The 26,799-nt window shown below is 39.9% G+C and overlaps 1 protein-coding gene across 6 annotated transcripts in view; it reads left to right on the forward strand.

Moving 5' to 3' along the window:
• Positions 1-26,585, forward strand: part of RHOBTB3 (Rho related BTB domain containing 3) — a 36,358-nt gene extending 9,773 nt beyond the window's left edge. For 5 of the 6 annotated variants that reach the window (XM_080973767.1, XM_080973765.1, XM_080973766.1 and 2 more), the window contains 10 exons: positions 430-622; positions 4,298-4,449; positions 10,540-10,651; positions 11,693-12,058; positions 13,345-13,457; positions 14,514-14,634; positions 18,503-18,676; positions 21,455-21,621; positions 23,022-23,118; positions 25,061-26,585. In XM_080973767.1, the coding sequence (XP_080829893.1) occupies positions 430-622; positions 4,298-4,449; positions 10,540-10,651; positions 11,693-12,058; positions 13,345-13,457; positions 14,514-14,634; positions 18,503-18,676; positions 21,455-21,621; positions 23,022-23,118; positions 25,061-25,176 (1,611 nt within the window). In that variant the 3' untranslated portion in view covers positions 25,177-26,585. Of the gene's footprint in view, positions 1-429; positions 623-4,297; positions 4,450-10,539; positions 10,652-11,692; positions 12,059-13,344; positions 13,458-14,513; positions 14,635-18,502; positions 18,677-21,454; positions 21,622-23,021; positions 23,119-25,060 lie in introns of those variants that run through there. The other variant, XM_080973768.1, reaches the window with a different exon arrangement.
• Positions 26,586-26,799: the final 214 nt, after the last annotated feature.

Genomic DNA, 26,799 nt, shown 5'->3' on the forward strand with positions numbered 1-26,799 from the left:
TAAATAATACACCAATAAACACAACAACCAGAGGTTCTAAAACCATACTGAATGTTGGTCTTTGAATTGGGAGGTCTAGATCCAAATTGCTGTGCACCTATTAACTCACCAATTAGTGTCATGCACTCAGTTCCCTATCTCTAAAGTGGAAATATCGAAGACAGGGTTGCTGCAAAAATGAATGAGATGAAGTTTAAAGGTAATTTTTCATAGTAATGCATTTGTTAATTTTAGCCATCTCTATGCAAATGGCTTTAAAGTAAAAACAAACAAAACTGTGACTACAAATTCTGTTCTTGACTTTAGCAACCATTCAGTTCATCATAAAAAAATCACTCTTTTATATTACTTTTGTGTGGAGGACTATTTTGCCAGTTGCTCTTGATCCATATAAAATGGAATTTAGCGCCATCTTTTTGTTTTGTATAGGATATTTTTGACAGTGACTGGTACACATCTCGGAACCTTATTGGAGAAGCAGATATCATTGTGATTAAATACTCTGTAAATGACAAGTCTTCATTTCAAGAAGTAAAGGACATTTATGCACCACTGATAAAAAAAGCGTTAAACCACTGTTCAATTCCTGTCATAATTTCTGCTGTTGGTGCAAGACAAAACGGTATGTGCTGGAACTCATCTTATAAACAGCTGAGGTATCGATATGAGACTAAGTGTTGGATTAATCATGGTGGGGAAAAACTGCTGTTAGTTCAATCATGATACGCTTAATGTTTGGTCACAAAACATTTGTACTGTTGGTTAGATTTGTTATAGTCAAGAGACTTGTTCCAGAATTGCACTTCTACGTGGTTGGTAAAGCACTTAGGTTTGTGTACTCTTGTGCTGTTACTGTCGCTAAGCCAGGAAATGCAAGTTTGCCAAATTTAGTTGGTTTCAGAATTGCCGCTTTTGATATGTTTCAGCAGACTCCTGTGCACATTGACTTGAAAGTAAGTCCCAGAGTGTTCAGTGGGGCTTATACCTTAGTAAGTGTGGGTAAGATTGCAACATTAAAATGCTTATTGACATTGCATATCAGTCATTTGCTTGGAAAATTCTTTACATTGTTAGCATTACTTGCCAAACATTTGCCTACTCTTTCACAGTATCAGTTCTGTGTGTAACAGGTAACTTCCTAACATCATTTCCTTTCCGTAGTATAGACTTTACATACTGTAGGTCAATCCCAGTAGCTAAGGGATTCTATTAAAAGGGCATACCTCTGTCACCTTTGCATTCAGAAGTTGAAGTCATGCAGGCTGTATTGTCTGTGCTAAAGCCACAATGGTACCTGTCAGGTGTGTGGTCTGCTGGGATCCCACAGACTGTGTAGGAACATAACTTATTTGAGTGGATCCTGCACAGTTGCAATTATATTAAAATGATCCAACCATATGGGCAGGTCTGATCAAAAGTGCCCGCCCCATGAAATTGGCATCCTCTCCTCATACTTCTCTGGTTAGAACCGAAAAGATTATTCGCTTCCCATGTGGGAGCCACTCATGAAAAAGTTATTTAAAGGGTGCCTGATGTGTTTGACTTGAACTTGGACTGAGGCTTTAATCCCTTTTGAGCTATGAAGCTCTGGGTAAATCCCTGCCTATAAATTATCCCACTGCACAAGTTTGTTAGGTGAAATTTATGCTCTGGCTGATTAAACTATGAATGCCATCTTCTGAAAAATTGGTAAAGATGGTAAAAAATGATTTTGCACATTTGATTTCTACTACTCTCGTGTATGTGAAGATCTGTTCTGAATCTCATCGTCCTTAGCTTTTGCATGAGCAGAGTCCATTGTCATAACTTTAGCTGTGCCATTGTTTCTCAAGCTTCTAATAGCTGAGATACAGATTTGAGCCCTTACTCATGAAAAGGTTTACTCAGCATGGCCCAGAGTAGTGTTACTTTATGTCTCCATTTTGGTATGCCTCATGGGTAATTTTGCTGTGTATCTGTATCATGAGCAATTGAATGATCCAGACACATCTGTGGCAAAATTACCCTGCTCTCAGTGGAAACTGAAGGAGGCTTGTCTAGAGCATTTATTCAGGCAGAGGCATAGTGGGTAGCATCTTTGAGTGGTTATTTCAGGTTGACAGGAAAATTGAAATTTTAACGTAATGTATTTATTGTGGCATAGTGACAGGCATATTAGCGTTCCTGCCCCCTAGAATGTTGTTTGGGCATTTATGAGCTATGCACCTTTAGTTTTAATGATGTTTAATGAATTCTGATGAAAGCATTATTTGTGTGAAATCTGATACAGTGTCAAAAGTGGGGGGGGGGAGTTTTTGTTTCTTCCTTACTTCTGGTACCTTCCAAGCTAATGTGATTATTATTGGAAAGTAGTAGCATCAGAGTAGTCTGTAATTTCTTATTGGGAAGCATTTGTTAAAAAGTTTATTCATTACTTAATACATTGTCATGTTTTTGTCCATTATATTGTTGTAAGTTGCAGCTACTTTTAAGTGGTTTTTTAAATATAGTTTCTGTAATGCAGTCCACTGAATTCTTAAGCTTTGTTGCATTATGGGTCCCAATACCTTGCAGACCATTTCCATATGGTAGACTATTTGAAATGCTTTTTAATTAAAACTATGATGCCACTGTACTGAATAGCAACATGAAGGAAAAGGGGAAACTTTTCCAGATTAAATTTGTGTAAAAAAGGAGAACATGTACAAGAATGAAACTGCTTTGTATGGTCACACTGTTAATAAACAGTATATTCTACTTTATCTGAAAACATGCCATCAAATTCAACAATAGTTTCTACCATAGTAAGATTGTAATAATATGAACCAGTTTGATATTCATCATACTTATTATTTAAAAGGCTGCAATTTATCCTCATTGATGTAATACCTGATTCCCAATTGAAATTTCTTTACTGGAATACTTGTGGGCAGTTAACACTAAAAGTATAAAAAAGGTTGTGTTGCATGTTAGCCAAACTCTATGAAGTAAACCTTGAAAATTATCCATAGGTAATGATGCTTGGTGAAAATGTATCGATGTCTCAAATTTCTCTCTCTCTGCATTTATATATACAGATCTATGTTCTATCAAACTGAATTATACTCAGAATAGACCCATTAAAATTATTGGACCCAAGTTAGTCATGTCCATTAATTCCAGTGGGTCTGCTTTGACTATGCCTACCATTGGATCCAACCTTATATTTGTCATTTTTGTCATGCTTTTGCAAGGCAATAACTTATTTGGAGTAGTTGATAATCAGAATATAAATGACCCAAGAGAGATTATTTCAGTGTGACTGCACCACTGCTTTTACAGTAAGAACTGTCAGTAGATTTCTTTTTCATGAAATATTATCTGATGTGGTTCATAGGCAATTTGATATATCCTAGGGCATACTAGAGATTAAATTTAGGGGGCAAGAAGATCTTGTCTTTTTGAATATCAGTCCCATGTACACTGATAATACAATATAATAATGCACTTAAATATTTTTATTTATAACAGCACAAGTTTGTTTTCTATGGGAATCTTTTTCCTTTAGTTAACAATGAAAATAACAGATAATGCTGTCTGCAGAGCCTTGTTTACTCTGTCTGTGGTTCTACTGACACTGCCTAGTAAGGAATGCAGAATTCTTGTGTAATATCATGCTGACTGCAATTTAGAGGAAATTGTGGTCTGGCAAATGTCCTTGCAAAGTGTTACAAGCTTTCCTCATTATTTGCCTTATGATTAAAATGGCCTACCATTGAAACTTGTCTTAAATTTTTGAAACTTTTGAGAAATTGAAAAGTGAAGTGACAATAATAAGACGCTTAATTTAATTTTTGGGGGGAAATACTGTGTCATGCAATTAATCATTTTGGCGAGCCATATTTGCATTTCAGGAGGGATCTTTGTAGAAAGCCTTGATGCAACCTTAGCTGTTATACATCAGACAAACAGCGAATAACAAGATAAGGGGTGGTATTCAGTGCTAGTCCTACTCAGAGTAGACCTGTTTAAGTAAATGTACCTTACTAGGTTCATTAATTTCAGTGGATCTACACTGAGTAGGATTTAGTTGAATACAACCCATGTTCAAAAATAGCTTGCAATAAGAAAAGTAAGATATAATATAATTAACATGAAAATTCTTGTTTAATTCTTGTTGGAGTAGCTCTGCATTTGACTTGCATTATTTATGCTGTTAATGGATTTAAAAATCTTACCTTTTGTTGAATGTGCTATTAATTCTTTAGTATGATTTTGAAGCTATTGAAGAAGAGCCAATGTAATTAAAATATTTTGCATAAATAATTTGTTTTCTCAGAAGTTCCCTGCACTTGTCCTTTGTGCATCTCAGACAGAGGGAGCTGTGTTACAGCTTCTGAAGGGATTCAGCTTGCTAAAGAACTTGGAGCTACTTATTTGGAACTGCACAGTCTCAATGATTTCTACATAGGAAAATATTTTGGAGGAGTGGTAAGTAGAAAAGAATCTCAGAATGATCAAATGGTAAGATTTCAAATATCTTTTGAAATTTGGGCTATGATTTTTTTGGATGGATATGGACATTGGCTACTGCTCTGACATTGGCACACAGCCCCTGCTCTGACCTGAAGTCCACTGGATGACATAGGTCAAATTATATATATATATATATATATATATATATATATATATATATCTGTTTCGTACACTATCCCCACAGAGAGCCAGCATGGTGTAGTGGTTAAAGTGTTGTATTAGGACCAGGGAGAACAGAGTTCAAATCGCCACCCAGCTGTGAAGCTGGGTCAGTCACTCCCTCTTAGCCTAATATGCTTCACAAGGTTATTAAGAGGATAAAATGGGAAGGGGGAGAATCTTGTATGACACCTTGAGCTCCTTGAAGGAAAGACGGGATATAAATGTGGCAACGCATTATGACAGTTTAAACTTTAGCTTAAAGCTATCAGACAGAGTTGTTGCAAGGGTAAATTGTATAAGTGAAATAAACGGTGTAATTGGAACATTTTGCTCAAGGTACCACAGGAAATCATATTAGGAAGTGGGGGTATTTTCACTGACAACAGTCTTGCACTGCCTCTTCTCTCTCTTTTTTTTAAATGATATTTATTGAGAATTTAAAATTACAGAAAGAGAAAGGAAAAAATAAGAAAAAAGAAAAGGAAAAAAGGTAGACAAAAAGAAAGATTAAACAATATAAGTCAATAAAAACAAAAGTAAAAAAAAAAACCAAACCAAACAAAACACACAATACATCAGAATCAAAAAACAAAAATAAACGAAAAATTTAAAAGCAAATCCAATATTCCCAAATCTTTATCTTTCATTAACTTGTTTCATCGACCTCCTCACACCTCCCTTTTTTGTATTCTAGTTATTAATTATCTCAGCAAATCCTTTTCATCTTTCACAATATTCTGTCATTAAATTACCTTAATCTATTTTAACCTTATCTTACCATAAAAAACCCTAAAGCTTAAAACTTAAATCTTATTTATACCTAATTCTTTTTAACAAAACATATTTATACATAATTCTTTTTAACATTTCTACTAAAGCCAAATAGTTTCATTCCAACATTTTTCTAATGCTCATTAATTTTACAATGATTTTCTAGATGAATTTTTAAAACTTTCTTCCAATCTTCATCCGTCGTCTCTTCTTCCTGGTCTTGGGTTTTGTCAGTCCTTTCTGTCCCATCCATCTAGTCCATCAACCTGGTGACCTTCTATCCGAGGCTCTTAAGTTTTTTCCATGTCCCTTCTGCAGGTCTTCTTCATGTTTATACCTGCACTTTACTTTATCTTCTGCTGATCTTATTCTTAATTTCCTTCCTTTCTCTCGGGGAGACTCCAACTTGACAATATCTTTATCCCTTCTCAATAAGTCAACCCATTCTCCATAGTCAACACTGAAATCCAAAAGATATTTGAAGGCATGTTTCAAAGTCCCTCCAAGGTTAAGGGCCCCCACAACTCCAAACTCCCCCTGGCCCAAAGCCAGATCCGAAAAGTCAAAACATCCCTGCATAGGGGGATCTATCCAACTTCCCATCTCCAGACCAAACAGTACTCCATCTCTCCAAATCTGACTTTCTCCAGATTCAGTCGTCAAAAACAGCAACTTATGTTCCTGCAAGGCCGCAGCTCTCTCCATTTCTGGTACTTGAGGTTCAGCAACTACCTCCTCCTTTATCTTCTTCACCACTTGCTCTGTCAAAGCACATTCCTGGGTTAATTCCTGAGTGGTTTCTATATAAGTATTCACTGTTTGTCCAAAATTTCCAACTGCAACAGTCATCAAATCCATCTTCTCATGTAGCTGTTCCAGTAAAGCACTTGTCTTGCAAAAAGCAAGCACTAAAGCTTCTTCTGGGCACATTCTTGTTTAAGGTCGGTGTCTAATTCCCACGATCTTTTATCTCTACAGCTGTAGAATTCCCCAGATCAACTCCAGCAACAGTTTCACAAGCTCCCTCTAGAGGAAACAATTTCTATTTGTATCCGTCTTTTTAAAAGCAGACCTAGCAACAAAGTTCCTTTCGTTTTCCAGATATTTTGTTCCTTTTAAGTGCAAAAGGGAACATTGGAATCAATATGTTTCTCTTTTTTAACTATCTGTCAAAAACGTTTTATCCACAGTCAATGAACTTCCCCAAAGTGTCTGTCTCTGACACCCCGCTCCCAGGATCAAGACGGTGGAAATTTATCTTTCTTTACTCTCTCTTCTGCAGGTTTAAACAGTCTAAAAAGATTCCCCCCCCTTCTCCTGCTTCCAAGGGGGGTATAGTGATTTTAACTGATGGAAATTTAGTCCTTTACAAACGACTTTCCAGACTCTACCTTGTAATGTCTTTGATTCATTCTATTTACAAAAGCGGAAGGCGGACTTCCTGTTTAGACCTTCCCGCTTCGGTGCCAAATTAAAAAGTTTTTTAATCCAATTTTCCGTTCTACTCACGGGCAGTTGTTTAAAATCCAATTGTCCACAGGAAAAAGTCAGCGCTCTCCGGCAACAGCAATACGGCTTCACTCCGTGAAAAGAGCAGTCGATTCAAAGCACCGCGCCATTCACCCCACGTCGCTCCGGATCCCCGAAACTGGGTTTCCCCGCGAGTAGGGGAGGCACAAAAGGTGCCAGCCGAATCCCACGTCCACAGGCTTCTCCCGCCTGTGGTTTTTAGTGGGTCTCCACCTCACCGCGGCGGTCCAGATCCTGGTTCTCACGAAGCGGATTCCTCCTGGTCAGAGGAAATCCGCCATTGCCGGAGGCGCTAACCCGCACTGCCCCTTTTCCAAGCCATTTTTAAGGCCACCTCCTTCATTGTTCAAAGTTCACTATTTTGGAAGGAGAAAGTCTACATGTACAGTGGTACCTCGGGTTACAGATGCTTCAGGTTACAGATGCTTCAGGTTACAGACTCCGCTAACCCAGAAATAGTACCTCGGGTTAAGAACTTTGCTTCAGGATGAGAACAGAAATCGTGCTCCGGCGGTGTGGTGGCAGCTGGAGGCCCCATTAGCTAAAGTGGTGCTTCAGGTTAAGAACAGTTTCAGGTTAAGAACGGACCTCCAGAATGAATTAAGTTCTTAACCCGAGGTACCACTGTAATGAATAGTACTTGGAGGAGTGGAACTTAATTAAATTGAAATGCAGCAAAAGTGTTTCAGCACTATCGTGAATGTGCTTTCTGAAACACCTTTGAGTTCAGTGGGACTTGCTCCTAGTATGCGAGTACAGTGGTACCTCGGGTTACATACGCTTCAGGTTACATACGCTTCAGGTTACAGACTCCGCTAACCCAGAAACAGTTTCAGGTTAAGAACGGACCTCCAGAACGAATTAGGTACTTAACCCGAGGTAGCACTGTATAGTATTACGCCCTTAATCTGGACGCATTTCGTACAGTTGCAATATGTAATAAGTGCTGTTGTTGCATACTCCTAGCTGGGGCAACGCTGCCGCTGATTAGTATGGATAGGGCAGCGGAAGCAATGGGTTGGTGGTGGCATTCAGGGGTGCACGTAAGGGTTGGGTTGGCCCCTGCTAAGGACGCAGGCCCATGAGGGCACAAAAATTGTGCCACTTTGAGTGGCTCGGAGCCCATAGCCGTCTTTCCTATTGGGTTTACTGGCACGTTGCGCCAGGACGCTGGCCTCTCAGGGGCGCCCAATGAGTGGGGGAGCTGCGTGGCTTTTCCGGCGGCCTCCCCTTCCCTGCATGCCTGCCGGCTGTGCCCCGTCAACCATATGGCTGGCGGGCGTGCAGCTTGCCTCCGAAGCCTCCGTGGGAGGAGAGCGATCCCCACAGAGGCTTGGGAAAAGGTCAACAGCTCTGGGAAATGGAGGGGGGCAGCGTGCCGGAGGGATCTTTGCACCATGGTGCCAGATACACTTAAGACGGCCCTGTCAGAGCCCATCTGTGCTCTCTTTTCTGAGCGGCTGGGCAAGACCTGCAGGCTCCTCTGGGTGCCTTTGCAATAGAATCCAGTCACTTGCTGGGGGCCCCTCCCCAGTGGGTGGTGGTGCTATTAGAAGTGTGAGGGCTCAGATGGAAGAAAGAAGTGGCAGGGTGAGAGTTGCAGGAGGAGGAAAAAGGAAGGGAGGGTGGAAGAAGGCAGAAGGGAAAGCAGGAACCAGAGGGAGGGAGGAAAGCAGGCAGATGGACCAGTAGAGGAGGAGGAGGTGGTGCAGAGCAGACCCAACTCCAGTGGCCAAGGAGGAAACAACTGGCAGAGTGCAATAGGTGATGAAAAGCAAAGTTTTTGAATTTTGGGTCCATGGTCTCTCCTGGCTTCAGAGGAACCAATATATCTCCTCAATATATCTCTTCAGAGGGGTGGCGCTGATACATCTCCTTGCCAAGGTCACAAAGGAGCCTAGGTACACCTCTGGTAGCAGTGTGCCTAAGCACATGTGCATCACCAACCTGTCCTTCCTCATCCCAGTCTTGGCAAACAGCAGCTTTGAGGATGGTACAGTGGCAATTCCCTCACATGCCACAACTAGTTTAAAAATGATTTAGGCTGCAGTTATATGCACATTTTCCTGGTAATTAATCTCATGGAAGGCTTTCTTCTGAGTAGACATTCAGAGGATTGGGCTGTTAATTTAAAAGGTCTCTAAAGTGATAAATAGTTCATTTCAGTTCATTAATTACATTAGCCATTGGCTAGCCATATCAGATTTTTTTAAAAGAAATGGTTTAAATGGATACAGATTACACCCAAAGTCATAGAGTAAATGACATTCTCAAATGAATCACTGTCTTGAAAACAGTAGCAATAGATTCCAAATTATTTCTGGGAAACAATATTTAGTGCCATTAATGGATTTGCCAATTTTAATTGTGTATTGGAAGTGAGCCTGTTTTAAGATTTCTGCAGTTTGGTTTGCAGTCAGTAGGCACTTTAGTTTGTCTGTTGAATCAGCTACTTTAAAAATGAACTTCAATAGACGTTCAGTTTATCCCATGGAAAACAGGATAGTTAATGTGCAGAGTAGTAATTTAGCTGTGAGGGAGCTAATTGAATACATATTATGTTGATTTGTTATTGTTTTTAAATTAACATCTGTGAGAGCTGTCCTCATTTGCTTGGCTTTGCCTACTAAATTTATTCTATAAGCACTTTGGGCATGGTGTTCCTTCCTTGTACTAATTTCTATTAGTGTTATTTTGAAGCAGGAATGATAAAGGCTAATCTTTTAACGATTTGTTGGTATAAGATTTGTTGGTATAATAAACAATACCTCATTTCATCAAGTTTGGATGATTTTTATGTTCTTCCTTCAGAGAGGCTTATGAGGCCCCCATTGCTGCACCAAGGAGGCTCAGTGCACCACACAGCACCTAGCAGAACTATGGCAAGGCACTCATAAGCATGGGCATAGGGACTGGCATGTACCTGTGAGCTCTAGAGTCTACTTCCATAAAGAGAAGGCCAGCTCTGCAGCCTGTCCAGTGTATGCAAATCTATGGACTAGATTATGTTCTTTCTTAGCTGCCAAGTTTGTATCAAAATTTACTTCTTTACTTGCAAGTAAATGCCTCTGTGGTTTGGTCTTGGGTTGGAGCCAGAATAGTCCTCTCTTGCACTGGGCACCCTATACACCCTTTACATAAAAGGCCTTCCTACAAAACGTTTTCAAAGACTGTTTAAAGTTTCAAAGAGGAGGAGGCTTACTGCATTTCCACTGGCAAGGAATTCCATAATAAACATAGAGGCTGCTGGAGGAAATGCTCTGTTTCTTGTACTCGGCAGATGAGGCTAATTTAATGGGAGAAAGGCTAAAAACCACATGGAGATTTGGACTCTTGGTCAGTTCTGAAACATCCAAACTCTCTAAAACTAACATCAAAACTATAGAGTCATCCTTTCTACTTTCTTAATATCTTCTAAATGTTCAGCGCTCCTGCTTTTGTATGAAAAGGTACATAAGAAATTTGTTATCTTTCAAGTTGATTAAAGTGTCCAATGAGCATTTAACCATAATTGATCTGCTGTGGCTTCTTAAATAAATCTTAGAAAGTTAAGTAAATATATGTGCGTATATTTTATTTTAGCTGGAATATTTTATGATACAAAGCTTGAATCAGAAATCTTCTGAAAAAATGAAGAAAAGGAAAAAAAGCCATAAGTGCCATGGAGTTAAGCCACCTCAACTTGATCAGCCAGGTATAATTTCCAACAGAGCACATCTAAGTGACAGGAGATGGAGGGAGAATTTATCAATTTTAAAGCCCTGCTGGCCTGTGGTGTGTGTGTGGGGGGGGGGTGTCTTCTTTTTATGGTTCTTTTGAGTGTGTTTTTGACAAACCCTCCCATTTCAATGGAAGAGAAATTAACACAGTAGCTCTATACTTTTGTAGTTGATGGGTCTGATCCTAGGATCACTCAGGGGGATGGAGGGCTCTGGTAGACAATAGGCTGCCCTATCCCTGGAATGCCCTGTTTTGGGACTAACTCCTGGCAGGCTTGCTGTAGCAGAGGGGCTTCAGGGCCTATGGGAAAGTATGAGCTACAACAAATAATTATAGTACTGGTGCCAGTATCTGAATAGAAGCCAGCTGCAAGTTCTCTGGCACCTAACAGCTTTTGTTATTCATGCTCCACTAGTATTATTTTCCACCCCACCCCACATCCTCTACTGGCCAGATGGCAAAAGGGCCGTGGCCCATAATGAGGAATCAGGTGAGTTTCTTGAACTCTGATTACATTAAGTGCATGGCTGCTGTCAAAAATGCTGTGTAGCTCCTCAGACTCCTCTGGCATCTAGTACAATTTACCCTGACATCAGAATGTTCTGCATTTTTTTCACTATTACAAGCAGTTGCTGGTGATGTTCAGTATAAAACATAGTTTGGCCTTTGTGAGTATGCAGCCTTTTATCCTCACAGTCCTCTGGCTATATTGTTTAAAACAACTGAAGTTCAAGCAATTCTCCAATGATTAATTTCAGAAACATCTAATTTTTTAGTAAATGTTTTTACAGTTTGTATTAACCTGAGAAGTTAGAGAAACTGGGCTTCCTTTGATGGCCAAAGTGTAGTAAAGAGAAATGTATTTAGGGCAGTTAGGAAAACGCTGTTATGTCCTCATTTAATCCAGTCCCAGGGAATAAAAATGCTTTTGTTTGCATTGTGCCTAGTGCAAATTTGGAGTTACAAACAGTTTATTCATGATTTCTTTTTTTTTCTTTTTTTGGTTTTGTTTTAGAAAAAATGCCAATCTTAAAAGGTGAAGCCTCGCATTATGACTCCGATTTACATAACCTGCTGTTCTGTTGCCAGTGTGCAGATGTGGTATTTTATTCTGAAGACTTGAAGGAAGTAGCAGAAGCTCACAGGATTGTTCTGTGCTCTGTTAGCCATGTGTTCATGTTACTCTTTAATGTGAAGAGTCCAGCAGACATTCAGGATTCCTCCATCATTCGAACTGCCCAGACCCTCTTTGCAGCAAACCGGCAAGCTGTGCTTCCTGTTTTAAACCACAACTCATCATGCAACTCACCAGTAAGAGTCATTGTTAAAGACTCTTTCTTCTGTTCTTGTTTGTCAGACATTCTGCACTTCATTTACTCAGGTATCCTGTCAGAATGGTTCTGGCTGTTTTTTGTCTTTTAGCAAGAAAGAGCTAACCTACTGCAATGGGGCTGCATACCATCTCGCTAGAGGCCTAGTTCTCGTTGTTGTAATAAATCTGCACCTGAACTTAACCACTTCAGACTTGAAGTAGATGCATACAGATTACTAGCATGTCAGGGAGTAGACTATCTGAAAACTTTTCTTCCAAATGTCTGGTGTTGTTTATGTAGGAATTTATTTATTTTTTAAAAAAAGAAGGAGATTTCAGTGGGAAGTGTAAAATTGTGCAAACAGAAGTTCTGGCAACTTTAAGTTGGTTGGGCACCAGACTATCCCGTTCTCGTCATCTTTGTTGTTCTCTGATTATTACATATTTTAAGAACTTTTGCTGAATAGTGGTGATGGAGGAAAAGTGATATTGATGACCAAACTTGGAGATGATAGACTTTGGCACTTGGTTACTCTACTAAGGAGGTGCAATAAAGCAATCCACCAAGCTATTGCAGTCAAGAGCCTTTGAAGAAGGAAACAAACAAACAAAATGGAAATAGTGCAGTGGCACTCTTTGGTGGATTGTACACCAATTTTACTGCCCTAAGATTCCTTAAACCTGTGTGCTCCTGTCTACACATGGAGTTCTTGCTCTTGAAAGGACTGTTCCTTTCAGTGTGTTTGAGGACAACTCCAGTCACATTCTTATTGGGTTTATTGCACTAGGTGGGGATGCCATATTCTCCAGGAAATCTGTTTATGCATCAAAACACATGCAGAACTCTGAATCTAGGCGTCATGTCTAAACGTGTATTTTCTTCCAAGTCTGATGCTGAAATGTTGTTGTTGTGTATGTGTGCATTGAGGGATGCAACTTCACAACCTTTGCAAGGCCAGTTGTTCAAGGGCAAACAGATTCCTCCTCTCCAGTTCTAATTATTTCTTTATTTAAAAGTCAGGAACTGGGGAGGTAGTTTTGTCACTTCTCGTCATTCACACCATAGGGATGTCTTATTAGTGCCAATGACACCCACATTACTAACATCAAGCACAATAACAGTGACTTTGCTATTCGGGCATGTGGAGAGGCGAGATTTTCCTTTTCCCAGGTACCAAATATAGTTCATTCAGTGATATAAAAATGCAGTGTCCCTGCGGCAGAAATGCCACCCCCTGAGAAGATGCTTGGGTTGTGTTCAGCACATATTGGTAATAACTGCATTTCTGGAACTAAAAAACTGATAGCCTGAGAGGAGCCATAGCCTAGAAGTATTGTTTATCTCATCTCCACAGGTGCTTTCCAATGGGAACTATTAGAAGAACATATCAAAAAGAAGCTGAAGGATCTTGGGAACGTTGAGCTTGTTCTTGAGAGAGTAAAATGTATCTTGAAAATTCCAGGAAAGGTAAGCCACATTATTTTATCTTTCAGTTGCACTTACTGGATTGCAAAAAGGACCAGACTGGATCCCCCAGATACAATATTTATCAGTAAATGGTGTTAAGTCCAAATGACTCACCATTAAGTTCAGTATTAGTTAGGCTATAGAAATAGGGGAAGATGGTGAATTCAGCAACTGGAAAGATTATAAACTTTTTGAATATGTGGATATAATAACTCAGGGGAGATGATGACAGAGTATTCAAAAACAATCCTTATTAAACAATTATTTCTTTATTAATATTCTTCCTAACAATGAAAGAGTTTAAAATGCAGCTATGGGAAGCTTAAATGCTAAGTGTCAGGTTTCAAAGGGGAAAATATTTGGTTCATATAAGGGAGCATTACTTTATTTTGTTTATGAATGTTGGTGCAGAAGCAGCCCTGCTGTCTCACTAGATGAAGTAGCTGTCTCAGGCTGCCAGCTTTTGGATACCTTTAAGAGAGACACACTCATCTGACCCAAGGCTGGGACACAATGTGCATGGGTGGTCTTTTGCACAACAAGATAGGTGCAGGATAACTTTGTGATGGATTGTGCCCCCTGGTCAGAAACAAAGTGTCGTGTTCAGGATTCAATGTATGCGTAGGAGAATGTTAACATTTCTTTTTACAACCTCCCCCCTTGATCTTCCCAGTGTTAGGTGTCTAGCTAGAGGAACATCCCAAATGGTGAGGGTCTAGGGTCTGCTACTGGAGGGGAAATATTGATTACTACCCTGTGTAAGAATTATGGTCTGTGGGACGCTATATGCATCCCCGGGGGGTGGGGTGGGGGAGCTTACAATGGCAGTCTACATATTTAGAGTAAGAACCATTGTGAGATCCCTATTTATGCTAGAAGAAATGCAAATGGAGGAAGAGCTTTTGAAAGTGTGCAACAGGTGTTGCTGATCAGTTGTGAATGAAGTGAAAAAAACAGGCTCAGTGGTTTTATATCGTTTGCTACAAAAGCAGGAACAAAGGTAGGCACTTAAGAAGCATTGGCACTCACATGTTCCCCTGTCTTTTCCTTTTTCAGGTTAACAGCTCAAGAAATTGCAGATCATATTTGTCAAAAAGGCCCCTGCAGTTATGTAACAGCTCTCTCAGGCTCTTCTTTAACACAACTGTATTAGCGGATGTCATGTTCAAAATACAAGGTATTAAGCTTATCTCATTTGTTTCTCCACCTTTTCCCTTTAAATAGTCAAACAATGATAAAATACCTCCTGGTGATAAATTGAATAACTATTTCAATAAAAATGAGTGGCACCATCAATATGCTTTCATGATCTATAATATGAGGGGGAATTCAATATGCAAGAGCCTATCATAAGAAGAGCCTGCCGGATCAGGCCAATGGCCCATCTAGTCCAGCATCCTGTTCCCACAATGACCAACTAGATGCCTGTGAAAAACTTGCAAGCGGGATTCGAGCACAAGAGCACTCTTCCCTCCTGTTGGTTTCCAGCAATATTTATTATAGTGTTGCGAAAATGTTTCAAAGACGAATGTATGATAGAAGAGGGGGGAATCTCATTTGATATTTGATTATATTGCAAAATCCCAATTACAGCAGTGCCTTTAGTAGGCTGTCTAAAATAATCACAAAATAGTTTCAAAGCTTCCAGGTCTCCCAGAACTTTTAAGCAGACTACATGGTAAAAAACAGAGAAGTGGGTTACATTTTTTAAAGCTGATTTTAAAGTCATGGAGCCTGTACCGTTGAACCACGGTTGTCAAATGTAATCCGTTCTGGAAGACTTCCGAAACATTCGACAACCAAGGTGCAATTGCCAGTTGGCAAAACCCATTGAAAAAATGGAGAAATGCACCTCGGAAGCCATTCGACTTCTGAGGCGCGTTCGAAAACGGAAGTATTCACTACCGAGTTGTCAGAGTTAGAAAACCAAAACTTTCTACTTCCGAAGCTTTTGACAACCCAGGTTCTGCTATATCTGATCAAAGTCTCAAAACAATGGGGAAGGAGGTAGTATGAGAATGGTTAGGGGCCAGCTGGGAAAAAGAATCATAAATGTGGCTGATTCCTGATCTCTCAAAACTCAAGAATTGTCTGTTATACAGGTCTGTCTCCAACCTTAGGCAAAACACACAGGTTTCTTAGTAGGTGGAAACCACGACGCAGGCCTGTTATAGCTTCTGGGCTTGACAAGGCATCTGACCCTCACCTGAGCCTTCTCCAGCTGAGGAATCACACACCTCCTCCCTGAGCTAGCGAGCCCCACCTGGACTGTGGGTCCTTGCCTGCCTTCCCTCAGAGCTGACAGCTGTAAGTTCTGGAATCCTGAGATCAGGGGTGGTAAGTCCTATTTTGCCACTTAAGGCAAAACAAGAAGTGCCACACTGTTCTGCCACACCACCAATGGGACATTCACTACCACTTAGCCACCTACTGGTGGCACTGCAGCTGTACCACCAGCTGTGTCACCGCTTGTGGAGAAGCAGTGGTGGCCTCGGTCCGTGAAAGAGCTTGCAAGATCTCTCTCAGATCTCAAGAGATATTTTGCACTCCTAGACATCTTTCAAGACTTTGCTGAGATCTCGCAAGATCTCGCAGGAAATCAGCACCTATCCTGGCACCACTTCTCAGCCAGGACGCAGGCCTTATATTAGTGAAGGTGAGAGCCACATAGCACCTAAATAGCCTCATGTTAATGTCTGCTAGTGCCCCCCCCACATTCCATTGTAAGACTATGTTCAGATTCAAACTCCATGTTTTCAACAGCAACCAAACAATAAAAAAGAAATCACCCACCTGTCCCCACATTGCTCTGTTTACCATCTAGCTTGATGAACAGTTCTGTAAAACTCAAAAACTTGCAATTCTAACTTGTCCTATTTTGGTTGGCCTATATATTGGCCTAATTTTCTTATATGCCAACACAGCTGCCTTTACAGATGATACTGGCATTTCTTCATTTTTGCCTTGCCAGTCATGGACCTTTATTTGCTGTCCTGTGTACTATTAACAGTGCGTAATCTCATTGACTTCAGTGGGATTTAAGCAGGATTTTGTACAGAATTGCAAGCCTTAACTACTTCTATGCCTATACACAGACAGGAGTAGTGGCAAGAATCAGAAGAATCTTTATTTGCATCAGCCACTAGCCATAGCAATAAAATAAAATGTACTGAAGAAAGAGGTAAAAACTTAACTATACCAAATACATTTTGGAGTTTTACATCACTAATCAAATAATAGATCTTATTCTAGTTGCCTTCGCTAAAAACCTTGCAGTTTTTGCTGCAAGTAGTGGCAAGTATTTTTGATCAACTTCAAACTTCTGCTTGCACATGATTAAAGAGTTGTTTAATTATTTTGCTTTCAGCTTTGAAAAGCCACAGCCAAGTCTGAATCTCTATGAACTAGGCACATGCGTACAAGGGAATTCTTTTCTAGATGCCGCCTTCAGAGAAAACAAACAGTCCTTTGAAAGGAGAACAAAATACAAATGCACAGCTTGGTGAGACAGACAGCTCAGTTCTAAGGGCTACTCTTTGGACAATTCTTGTAGGAAGTTGAGGGAACAATAGGTTTCATTGCTTGTCTCAAACAAATGCCACAGAGGAATATATTCATATTAACAAGAGTGCAACCATATATTACAAACAGAACACAATGGAAATGAATTTGTACTTTTTAAAGTGTTTTGTCTTTAGAGCTAAAAACACCTAATTTAAGAATGTACTGCACAAAAGAGTGCTGTTGTGTTTACCAGATTGCATCCAGATTTTTGTCAGGACACACAGATCAGTCCTTAAGACTTTTTAATTCCAGTAATAATAGGAGTACCTCTGAGGATGTGAAAAGTCCTATTCCTTCCTTACTGAAGGATCCCAGGCATTAAACCAATAGTTCCAAGTTATAGAGCATGGCACTAAGACAGTTTTGATCCTGGAACAGTTATTTTAAAAAATGAGCCTCTGACTGTGCATTTTAAATACTTAAATACTCATAAGTTAGGCCTAGAGATGAATAAAATTATGGGTAAATGCCTCACCAGTGCATTATTTCTCACATACTGCTGCAGATCAATGCATTAGAAATGTGAAATGCTGGAGCCATTTAGAAGTCTTTCTATTGCAGAGCAAATGTCACTTTGCTTCTATCAGTGCTTTTTTCAAAGAATTAAGCCCTATTCAGGCATTTTATTCAAAACTGAATTGATCATGTGAGGAAAGAGTGGGGCTGCAGCAAACAAGAACATAACTCTGCCCCTGATACCAGTGCTGAGTAGCCCTGCTCTCAGGCACCTCTGTCTACAGGACACACATTGGCTGGGTGGGAATCTTTACTCAAATAGCTGAGTGCACAAAGCCTTCTATACTATATGGAACCCTGAATAGTTAGGGTTGCAGATGATGTGGAAGCCTCTTGCAGACATTTGCGTTATACGCATGGATGCCATATTTACAGATTGGTGCAACAGATCACAAAGTTTCAGTGGGCAGCATTAATAGAAAACACACACACACACACAGTCTTTTTCTTTGCTGGTGCAATAAATTACGGAATTTGGGTTCAGGCCAGTGTGCCATATAATTTTAAGCATATTTACTCAAAAGTAAAACCTACTGAATTAAATTGGACTGATTCCCACAGTAAATGTGTAGAGGATTGTAAACTTAGGTGTACTGAAGGCAACCAGAGTAGATCCAGAAACCAAATATTTCATCCTAAATGGACAGTGGGTTCAGATCCCATTAAGTGAAGGCATCACTATAAATCCTGTCACTTCATATTGTTTTATATTGTAAAATTTGTTAACCATGGCAGATTTTTCCTGAAACACCAGTGTTCAATATAAGAAAACATCGCTCTTAAATTAGGAATGAGAAACTGTGGCCCTTTGTGTGTTATTGTACTTGTAACTGCCATCAACCCTGTAGTCCAATAGCATCTAGAGTGCCACAGATTCCGCATCCCTAACTTAAATACATTTCAGCACAAAAATGTTGAAATCATTGCCTTGTTTTTCTTTCTCTCCCCCACCCCTCTTCTTGCAGGTGCTACAGTGCCCGCTCACAAAGCAGTCCTCGTGGCTCGCTGTGAGGTAATGGCGGCTATGTTCAACGGTAACTATGCAGAATCCAATAGCTTTCTGGTTCCAGTTTATGGCATTTCCAAAGACACTTTCTTGTCCTTTCTAGAGTATCTGTATACGGATTCCTGTTGTCCAGGTAAACAAATATTTAAGCTTTTTTTGTATATTCATATACTTCTGGTGCTCTGGTTGCTCCATTGGTGAAGGAAGAGGGAACAGAAGTAGATACCATCTTATCATTTTTCTTCTACAGCTGAGCAAGGCTGCAATCCTGTGCAGACTTCACTGGAAGTACTGTATTTTTCCGTGTATAAGACGCCCCCATGTATAAGATGCCCCCTATTTTGGGGGGCTCCAGATTAATAAAACACTCCTCAGCACTATCTGTGTATAAGACGAACCCCAATTTTAAACCTAATTTTTTGGTTAGAAGAACCTAGTCTTATACACGGAAAAATACAGTAAATTCCATTTAACACCATGGAACTTACTTCCGAGTATACTTGCATATACTCTGCACAGCTGTAATCCTAAGTATAGTTGTTACGAACTAAGTGGACTTGCTGCTGAGTACATTTTGCATAGTGTTGTAGCTTTTGAATTTTCTGGTTCTTAACCTTGGATTTTTTTATATTGGGTGAAAATATTTCTGGGCATTCCTGGATTACATTTTAAAGGCTCAGTTCAGGCCAGCTTCAATATGAGTGACTCCTAGTGCTACTCAGTCACTGCTCTTTTGTTGGAAGCTACAGGCAGAATCGTAATTGACTTTTCACACTCCCAGGAGTATGATGGTTTTTCTATTATCACTCCATGTTTTGTCCACAACAGTGTGGCATAGTTGTTGTATATGGAGGACAGTTGAACCTTAGCATACATTTACTTTGTGGTGGGCACCTTTTTATGATCTTTCCTTTTTTTATCAGTATTTCAATTATTGGTAAAGTGTTTTTCTAGCCCAAGAGAGAGAAGGGTTTAACATCATTATTACCAAAATGTTATAACGTTAATCTATTATGGTGCTGTAATACTATAATACAATAATGTTAAATATGTTTTTAAGCTTTCTCCTCGTTTTAGCGACATGGTTAATGGTGGTGTGACCAGAAAGGGGTAGGGATTGTTTAAATCATAAAAAAACACCATAGACTTATAGTACCGTGCCTCCCTTTCATTTTAAAAAACAGTCGGAAAAGTGTTCTAGTGATAATTAAGAGGTTGATTTTTTAAAAAGAAATGGGCTGTAAAATGGCACTCATTGCAAATTTTATAATAAATGCCTGCTGAGCTGTGATAGGTCCTCTTTCTTAGTATGTCACTGTCCACATTTAAAAAAAAAAACTTTAAAGAAGGCGGAATGGTAATGCAAAAGGTGTTTATTTTCACCTGGAGAGATTGTGCTACTCTTCTGTTCCTCTGAAAAAAAAGACTTTCTGCGGTCTGAGAAAAGACAAAAGAACCACAGAGAAATATAAGATAGCAATAATTGAATGATGTCATCATGTTGGATGACTTGTAAAAAGTGAATGAGTGTAAAATCTATACTCCCAATACAAATAGACAACCAAGTACACCGTTCAGAATTTTTTTGGCTCAGAGCTAATGAAAACAAATAAGAATAAAAGGCTGAAAATAAAAAAAAACCTACAACATAGAATATAGATAGCTACACTTCAAAATCTCCACATTTCTCAAACCACTAATATCCATCACTGTGAGAGGAATACCCAACCCGCAAATTTCTATCCAGCATTGTGCAAGTAGAAATTTGCGGGTTGATAATTTATATCCAATCAATATGTGACATGCCACCCACACCTTTATTTGTTACTCAGGGAATTTCCTCTACCCACACTGCCCCATTCCCAGCTGACTCATTCCTCGCTTCAGATCTCATTAAATAGTTGTTTACCAGACACACCCAGCTGTGTACTCGGTCTCTCTGACCCCATTGTAAACAGACTGCAGACTAACAAAATACTTCCCTTTTTGTTTCAGAATCAACACTGAAATTGAGTTTGTACTAACTTCTATAAATTAACTTTTATTAATAATAATAATGGTTAACATACGTTCTCATAAAAAAACAACAACCCTCAAAAGAAATGTTTCAGGTTGGTTTCTTGTTAAATAGGGCATGTTAATGTGAATATTTTATGGTATGACCTTGAAAACTACTGGGTGTTGATTTGATAACTATATTGTAGATTGCAGTGGCAATCCCTAAAATTATATTCCCCCAAAGGGAAAAGAAACAGCACTTTAAAAGAAAGAAATCACATCTCTCTCTCTTTATTCATTTCACCCTCTTTTCTTTAGTTTCTTTCTGCCATTTGAGGAAGCAGGCATTCAAATATTCTGAAACTATAGCTATGCTGCTGTCAGTGTGTGTCATGGGGTTTCCCAGTTGGCAGCTACAGGAAAAGAAAGGACCTTGTGTACTCATTGGGGTGGCCCTTTCTACAGCCAGCAACAGGAACTCCTTGATTATGCAGGACTCTGCAGCATGGGTCATAGCTTGCACTTAGTAAAATGAGTCTCCCAAGAGACATATTCACCACCCAGTTAAATACAAATAGTTGGATTTAAGTTTATTTAGTTCTATAGATGCCAGTGAGATTAAATCAAAGTTCAGCTAAAGTAGATTGTGGACAGATCTCCTTTAGAACCACCCTTTATCTCAAGAAGGATGCTTTGTGATTGGTAAATGGAAGGGGACTCTTCTGATAGCTCTTGGCATAGCCATTTTGGACTATTAGCTAGTAAACTAGTCAATTATGTGTAGAGGAAGAGCGGCTTAAAAATGACCACTGACCTATTTGAATTAGGGAGCATAGAAGAGCACCAGTAACAGACATGTAGGGGTTGCGTTCAAGTGGTCAGTAATCTAACTCAGGTTTGATATTCTTACCAGCCAGCATTCTGCAAGCTATGTCGCTCTTGATTTGTGCTGAGATGTACCAGGTGTCAAGGCTCCAGCACATCTGTGAGCTGTATATCATCACACAGCTCCAGAGTATGCCTAGTAGGGAATTGGCATCAACAAGCCTGAGTGTTGTCAGCTTGCTTCGGAAAGCAAAGGTAAGTGCTAAGCATCAAATACATGCACATTTCCTTCAATCAATGCTTGAGTAAGGAAAAGGTTTCTCTCTGGCATTTTTTTTCCCTTGCCAGCGAAAGCTGCGGTGTTCCAAAGTATCATTTTTTATTTCATGGTTGCCATCTGGCAGTAAACAACAATAACAGCAACAAATTGCCAGGGCTGCTCCTGTCCCTTTAGCAATGGCTTGAAGAAATTAGCAGATTAGTCTTTTTCCAGAATTGAGCTAAGCATAGCATCTGTTAAATGGTCAGCTACAACAGTGAAGGAGGGACGCGGGTGGCGCTGTGGGTTAAACCACAGAGCCTAGGACTTGCTGATCAGAAGGTCGGCGGTTCGAATCCCCGCAACGGGGTGAGCTCCTGTTGCTCGGTCCCTGCTCCTGCCAACCTAGCAGTTCGAAAGCACGTCAAAGTGCAAGTAGATAAATAGGTACCGCTCTGGCGGGAAGGTAAACGGTGTTTCCGTGTGCTGCTCTGGTTCGCCAGAAGCGGCTAAGTCATGCTGGCCACATGATTCGGAAGCTGTACGCCGGCTCCCTCGGCCAATAAAGCAAGATGAGCGCTGCAACCCCAGAGTTGGCCACGACTTGACCTAATGGTCAGGGGTCCCTTTACCTTTACCTTACAACAGTGAAAGAGCTATCAGGAAATGATACCCACTTCAAATATTAAGACCATAAAGTAGGGGTAGCTAACTTTTTATCGCCTTCCAGCTGTTGCCAGACTATCACTCCCGTTATGCTGGACCATTGCCCATGCTGACTGGGGCCAGTGGAAGTTAGAATGCACAACATCAGGAGCACCACAGGTCCACCACTCTTGTCATAAAGTGACCTATCAAAAGCCTCCACCCACTACTAACTTGGCCTGTGATGTTCTCTTCACAAGTCTATGAGAATTGTTACCGTTTCTTCTACCTCAGAATTATCGAATGACTTGGTGTATTCTAAATCCTCTTGGTTTATTTGTTTTTCTTCTTGTTAGGATAGGTTGTAATTTCTGTAAAGTGCAGGAAGAATGTATATACAGGTTGTGGCCAGTGTTAGTTGTACTCATAGTAGACTCATTATTACAATTAGTAGAGACAACTAACTTGGGTCCATTAACAGCACAGGGTTTACTTTGAGTAGGACATAGTTGGATACAGCTCATTGCAACAGGCAAAATGAAGCATATGCATGTGTGCGTATAAAAGGCGGACACTGGAGTAATAAGCAGTTTCTATTAGTGTCACATAGATGGGGTAACTGGGTGTTCCAGTCACAGCAAAGAGATGACATTTCTAGGTAAACGTCTACCCATTTTAGTTAATGCTTTTGCCAAAATGTGTTTTTCTATAATATTCGAGTACCTCTGTATTTTATTTCCATTTCTTGCAGTTTCACAACTCTGATTGCCTTTCAAACTGGCTGCTTCATTTTATTGCTTCTAACTACTTAATCTTCAGTCAAAAACCTGAATTTGAAGACCTTTCGGGTAATTTACCAGTTTGCTTCCTAACCACAAAGAAGTTGATGTTTGGACTAATGCTAGGGTGGATTGGAGCAACTCAGTCATGCTTAGAGTAGTCACATTGATTTCAGAAGGTGTACTCTAAGCATGATGAGGTCTGGATCCAGCTCATTATCAACATGAGTGCACACTGTCACTGATGTTATTTTAGCAGTGATAGGATGGTATCTTGCCCACCAACCTTTAAATCACCTAGAATCTGCCATTCCAACTTTACTATGGAATTGATGGAGCTTTGTCAGAGAAACAGGTAGTTTCATGAATGCATCAGGGGGACAACATATCTGTAATTGTTGATATGCCACACTGTGGACATGACACAAAATTATGAAGAGGAATTATGACGACTTAATTCAAGAAATTTACAGATGTAAAGAAAAATAGAGGTTGGTGCATAACTTGTTCATACAAACCTACCCCCCACTCACTTGTTACATTATCAAGGGTAATACTGTAAACATTTGTGGTTCCAGCTTCATTTTACTCAAACAAGCATCCCAAGATGAGGGAAACGTAGCAAAGAATTCTGAGAGTAGCATTTGTGGGAGGAGAAAGCTGAGACTCCCTTCCAGCAAGGATCCAATGATAGGGGGAAAACCTTCAAGGAATTCGTACAGCAGGGAAAGCCTGGAACAGCCTCCAAGAACTTTGAGTCTGGAGGAAAATCAATCTATGCACTTTATTATCAGGTGCCAAGTTTTGCATCCGGAGGAGAAGGAAGGAGGCCCAGGTCTAGATGGAAGATAGAAACCAAATTTGGAAGAGGCCTGTGTTGTCCACTATCTGCTTCCACACCCAAGCAAAGCAAATTACAATAGCTAGCTTTCTAAATGCTTTACAGTCCAGCTCTTTATACCACTTTATTTTTCATGAGAAACAAAATTATCTGGAACACCAGGACACTCTTATGTGAAATCCAAAAGTTCTGTAAGTCAGTATCTCATACCAGGAATAGCTGTATGTGTAAAGACTTCCACAGCATCTGGAACCCAGATTACACAGCGTTCCAGTTTGTGTGCAGGCCTTTGCGCTTATAATAGTACCTGTGAAGACTGCATCCCTGCCGATGTTTTTGCATTGTATGTGCAGTCATCAATGGGCAGGATTAGCGCACATGATATTGGGGGCAGGGCTAGTTGGCGCGACCCCATTCATGAGCTTGGAGATCACATAAGTAAAACTTCTGAGTAGGGATTTGGTGGTCGAGGCACTGTAAAATATGGTCCTTTGGGTTCTAAAAGTTGTACAGAGTAGCACCTTTTGAATGTACATCCATTTTCTCTGCAGCCTTAAAAAGAGCAAGATTATATTGGGATGTCATAACTAGTATTGTATCTAGAGAAAGGAAGAAGGGCACTTTGAAGAATAACATGTAGTCATGGCTAAAACATTTTACCAATGGGTAAAAGAAAGCTTCCCTCTATGAGAGCTTTGGAAGCAAAAGCTAGGACAGCTTTATGGATTCCCTTGTCCTCTTTTTCTGCTGTGCCCTCAGAAGATCCTGGGCAGGATCTATCAACTTTTAGCAAGGATCTGTGATACCCCACTGATTGGCAGTGCCCCCTTCCCCTCAAAATTTATCATTTCCCTGTATTTCAGTTTATCTTCTATAGTAACAAAATATATTGACAATTCATTTCTACCAAGTCCATTAAACATGGTGTTAGATGAAAGTAGGTCACATATCGTTTTCAAATCCGTAGTGTGTTAGAATCTTTTTACCCTGTCTGTTTCCAACCCAAGTTGAGTGCAGAACATATGAAACTGCAATTCAGATCTGGTACAAGGTAGAACTTTACAGATTTTTAGCTTAGAGAAGGAAAGCTTATGACGTTGTTTAGAAATACCACGCTGGACAGAGCAATCTTTTAACCTGATAAATACATTTCCCTTTTTTTCATTTTAGTGGAAGAACGCAATTTTGTCGAGATGCATAGATGGCCTTCTAGTATGTACCTGAAACAGCTTGCAGAGTACAGGAACTACATTCATTCTCGAAAATGCCATTGCGTAGTAATGTAAACTGAAAGCTGATCCATCCTTAGTTATGAAGAGAAGAAAATCAATTGCTTCAGGAATCTTCACAAGACTGAAAGCAAATGCTGAGCTTACATGCTGTGAAACTATGATCTAATACTGCACTTGCTAATGAATAACTACTGTATTTTTTTAAAAGCATGTGAAACAAAATTTAGAAAAGCATAAGCATTTAACCAGGATGTTTCCCAATTCTGCTGCTGGGTCTAATTTCCTTGTATAGAGACATCAATTCATGTCATATTATTTCCGGTTTTTAGTGGAGTTTAGACTTATTTAGAGCCTGGAAATCATGTCAGCCCATGTTTGGGATTTTAAGAGTCTGAAGGAGATTCCAAATTCATTAAATGTTTGTAGGTTCTCTTTGTCTGGAAACTGTAGAACCTAATTTTGTTTGCTAGTTACTCTGTTAAGGATTTCTGTAATTTATTTTTGGGCCTTTTAAGAATTTTGTAAAAACATAGAGTTTTATGTTTCTGCACTGGTAATTAGAAAAATGTACTTCCTATTAGCATCATTAAATTCCTATGTTATGGTGTAAAATACATCACTACCTTTCTAGAAAATATTGATTTATGTTTTCCCCTCACTAATATATCTAAAACAGTGCCATTTATTTGCTGGTCATTATCCTGCAATGCAAAAGAAATGATCAAGTAATAAGCATTCTTCCACATTGTTTCTGGTGTGTGTATATATCCTCTACAAATGTGTTTCCATGTGGAGAAAAACCAAAACATTGTCGCAACCATGTAACGCTACTGCATTTTTGCCAGCTCTTCCTGAGTAGATGACAAATTCAGTCCACATGAACTTCTCCAGGAAAATTCTCCCTAAAGGGGGCATGTGACAGAAAGGCTTTTCCAAAGTACATTGCATTCAGAGCTTAGCCAAGGGCATGAAAACGCAAGGGTTGGAAATCTGAAAGGCAAAGCTTATGGAGCAAGGTGACACTCAGCAGCCAGGTGTAGTCTTTGAAAACCCTGACCAGGGCTTGTTGCTTATACTTTGATGTCCCAGAGGCTGCCAGAGAGAAGAAAGGAGCCAGCTGGACAGATCGGCTTTGGCCACTTTGGAGCTAGACATTGCAGATTCCAGGGGATCCAGGCATGCTATTGCGTTCAGACTGCCACCCCAGTCTCCCAGTCACCAAAGTTTAATTCACAAGCCCTGGCTTTTCCTTTTTACACATCTCCAGACGTATGATGTCCCAGCAAGATTCTCCTGTCCTGCATGTAGTCACCCCGCATCCAGTCTGCATGCCTGGACTGGCCAGGATCCAGAGGGCTGCATGCCCTACTGGAAAGCAGGAGCTGCCTCCCATTGGTTTTCAGTGGCATGTCCCTGCTGAGACTATTGTCTGCTTTTGTGTGCATATGAGGCTATATATATATATATATATATATATATAAATATATATATATATATATATATATATATATATATCTATATATATATCTGTATTTCCTCACCTATCCTCAACACCTGTGTGCACATCCAGAGGCTGCCACATTGTACCTTCCACATGCACAAACATGTTGTAGGAGTAGGATCCTTTTGATGTCACCACAGATGAGATTTACACCAAGCGTTCCTCCCTTACAGCCC

The sequence above is a fragment of the Podarcis pityusensis genome, assembly GCF_964106645.2.
Source record: "Podarcis pityusensis genome assembly, chromosome: 11".
Classification (NCBI taxonomy): Eukaryota; Metazoa; Chordata; class Lepidosauria; order Squamata; family Lacertidae; genus Podarcis; species Podarcis pityusensis.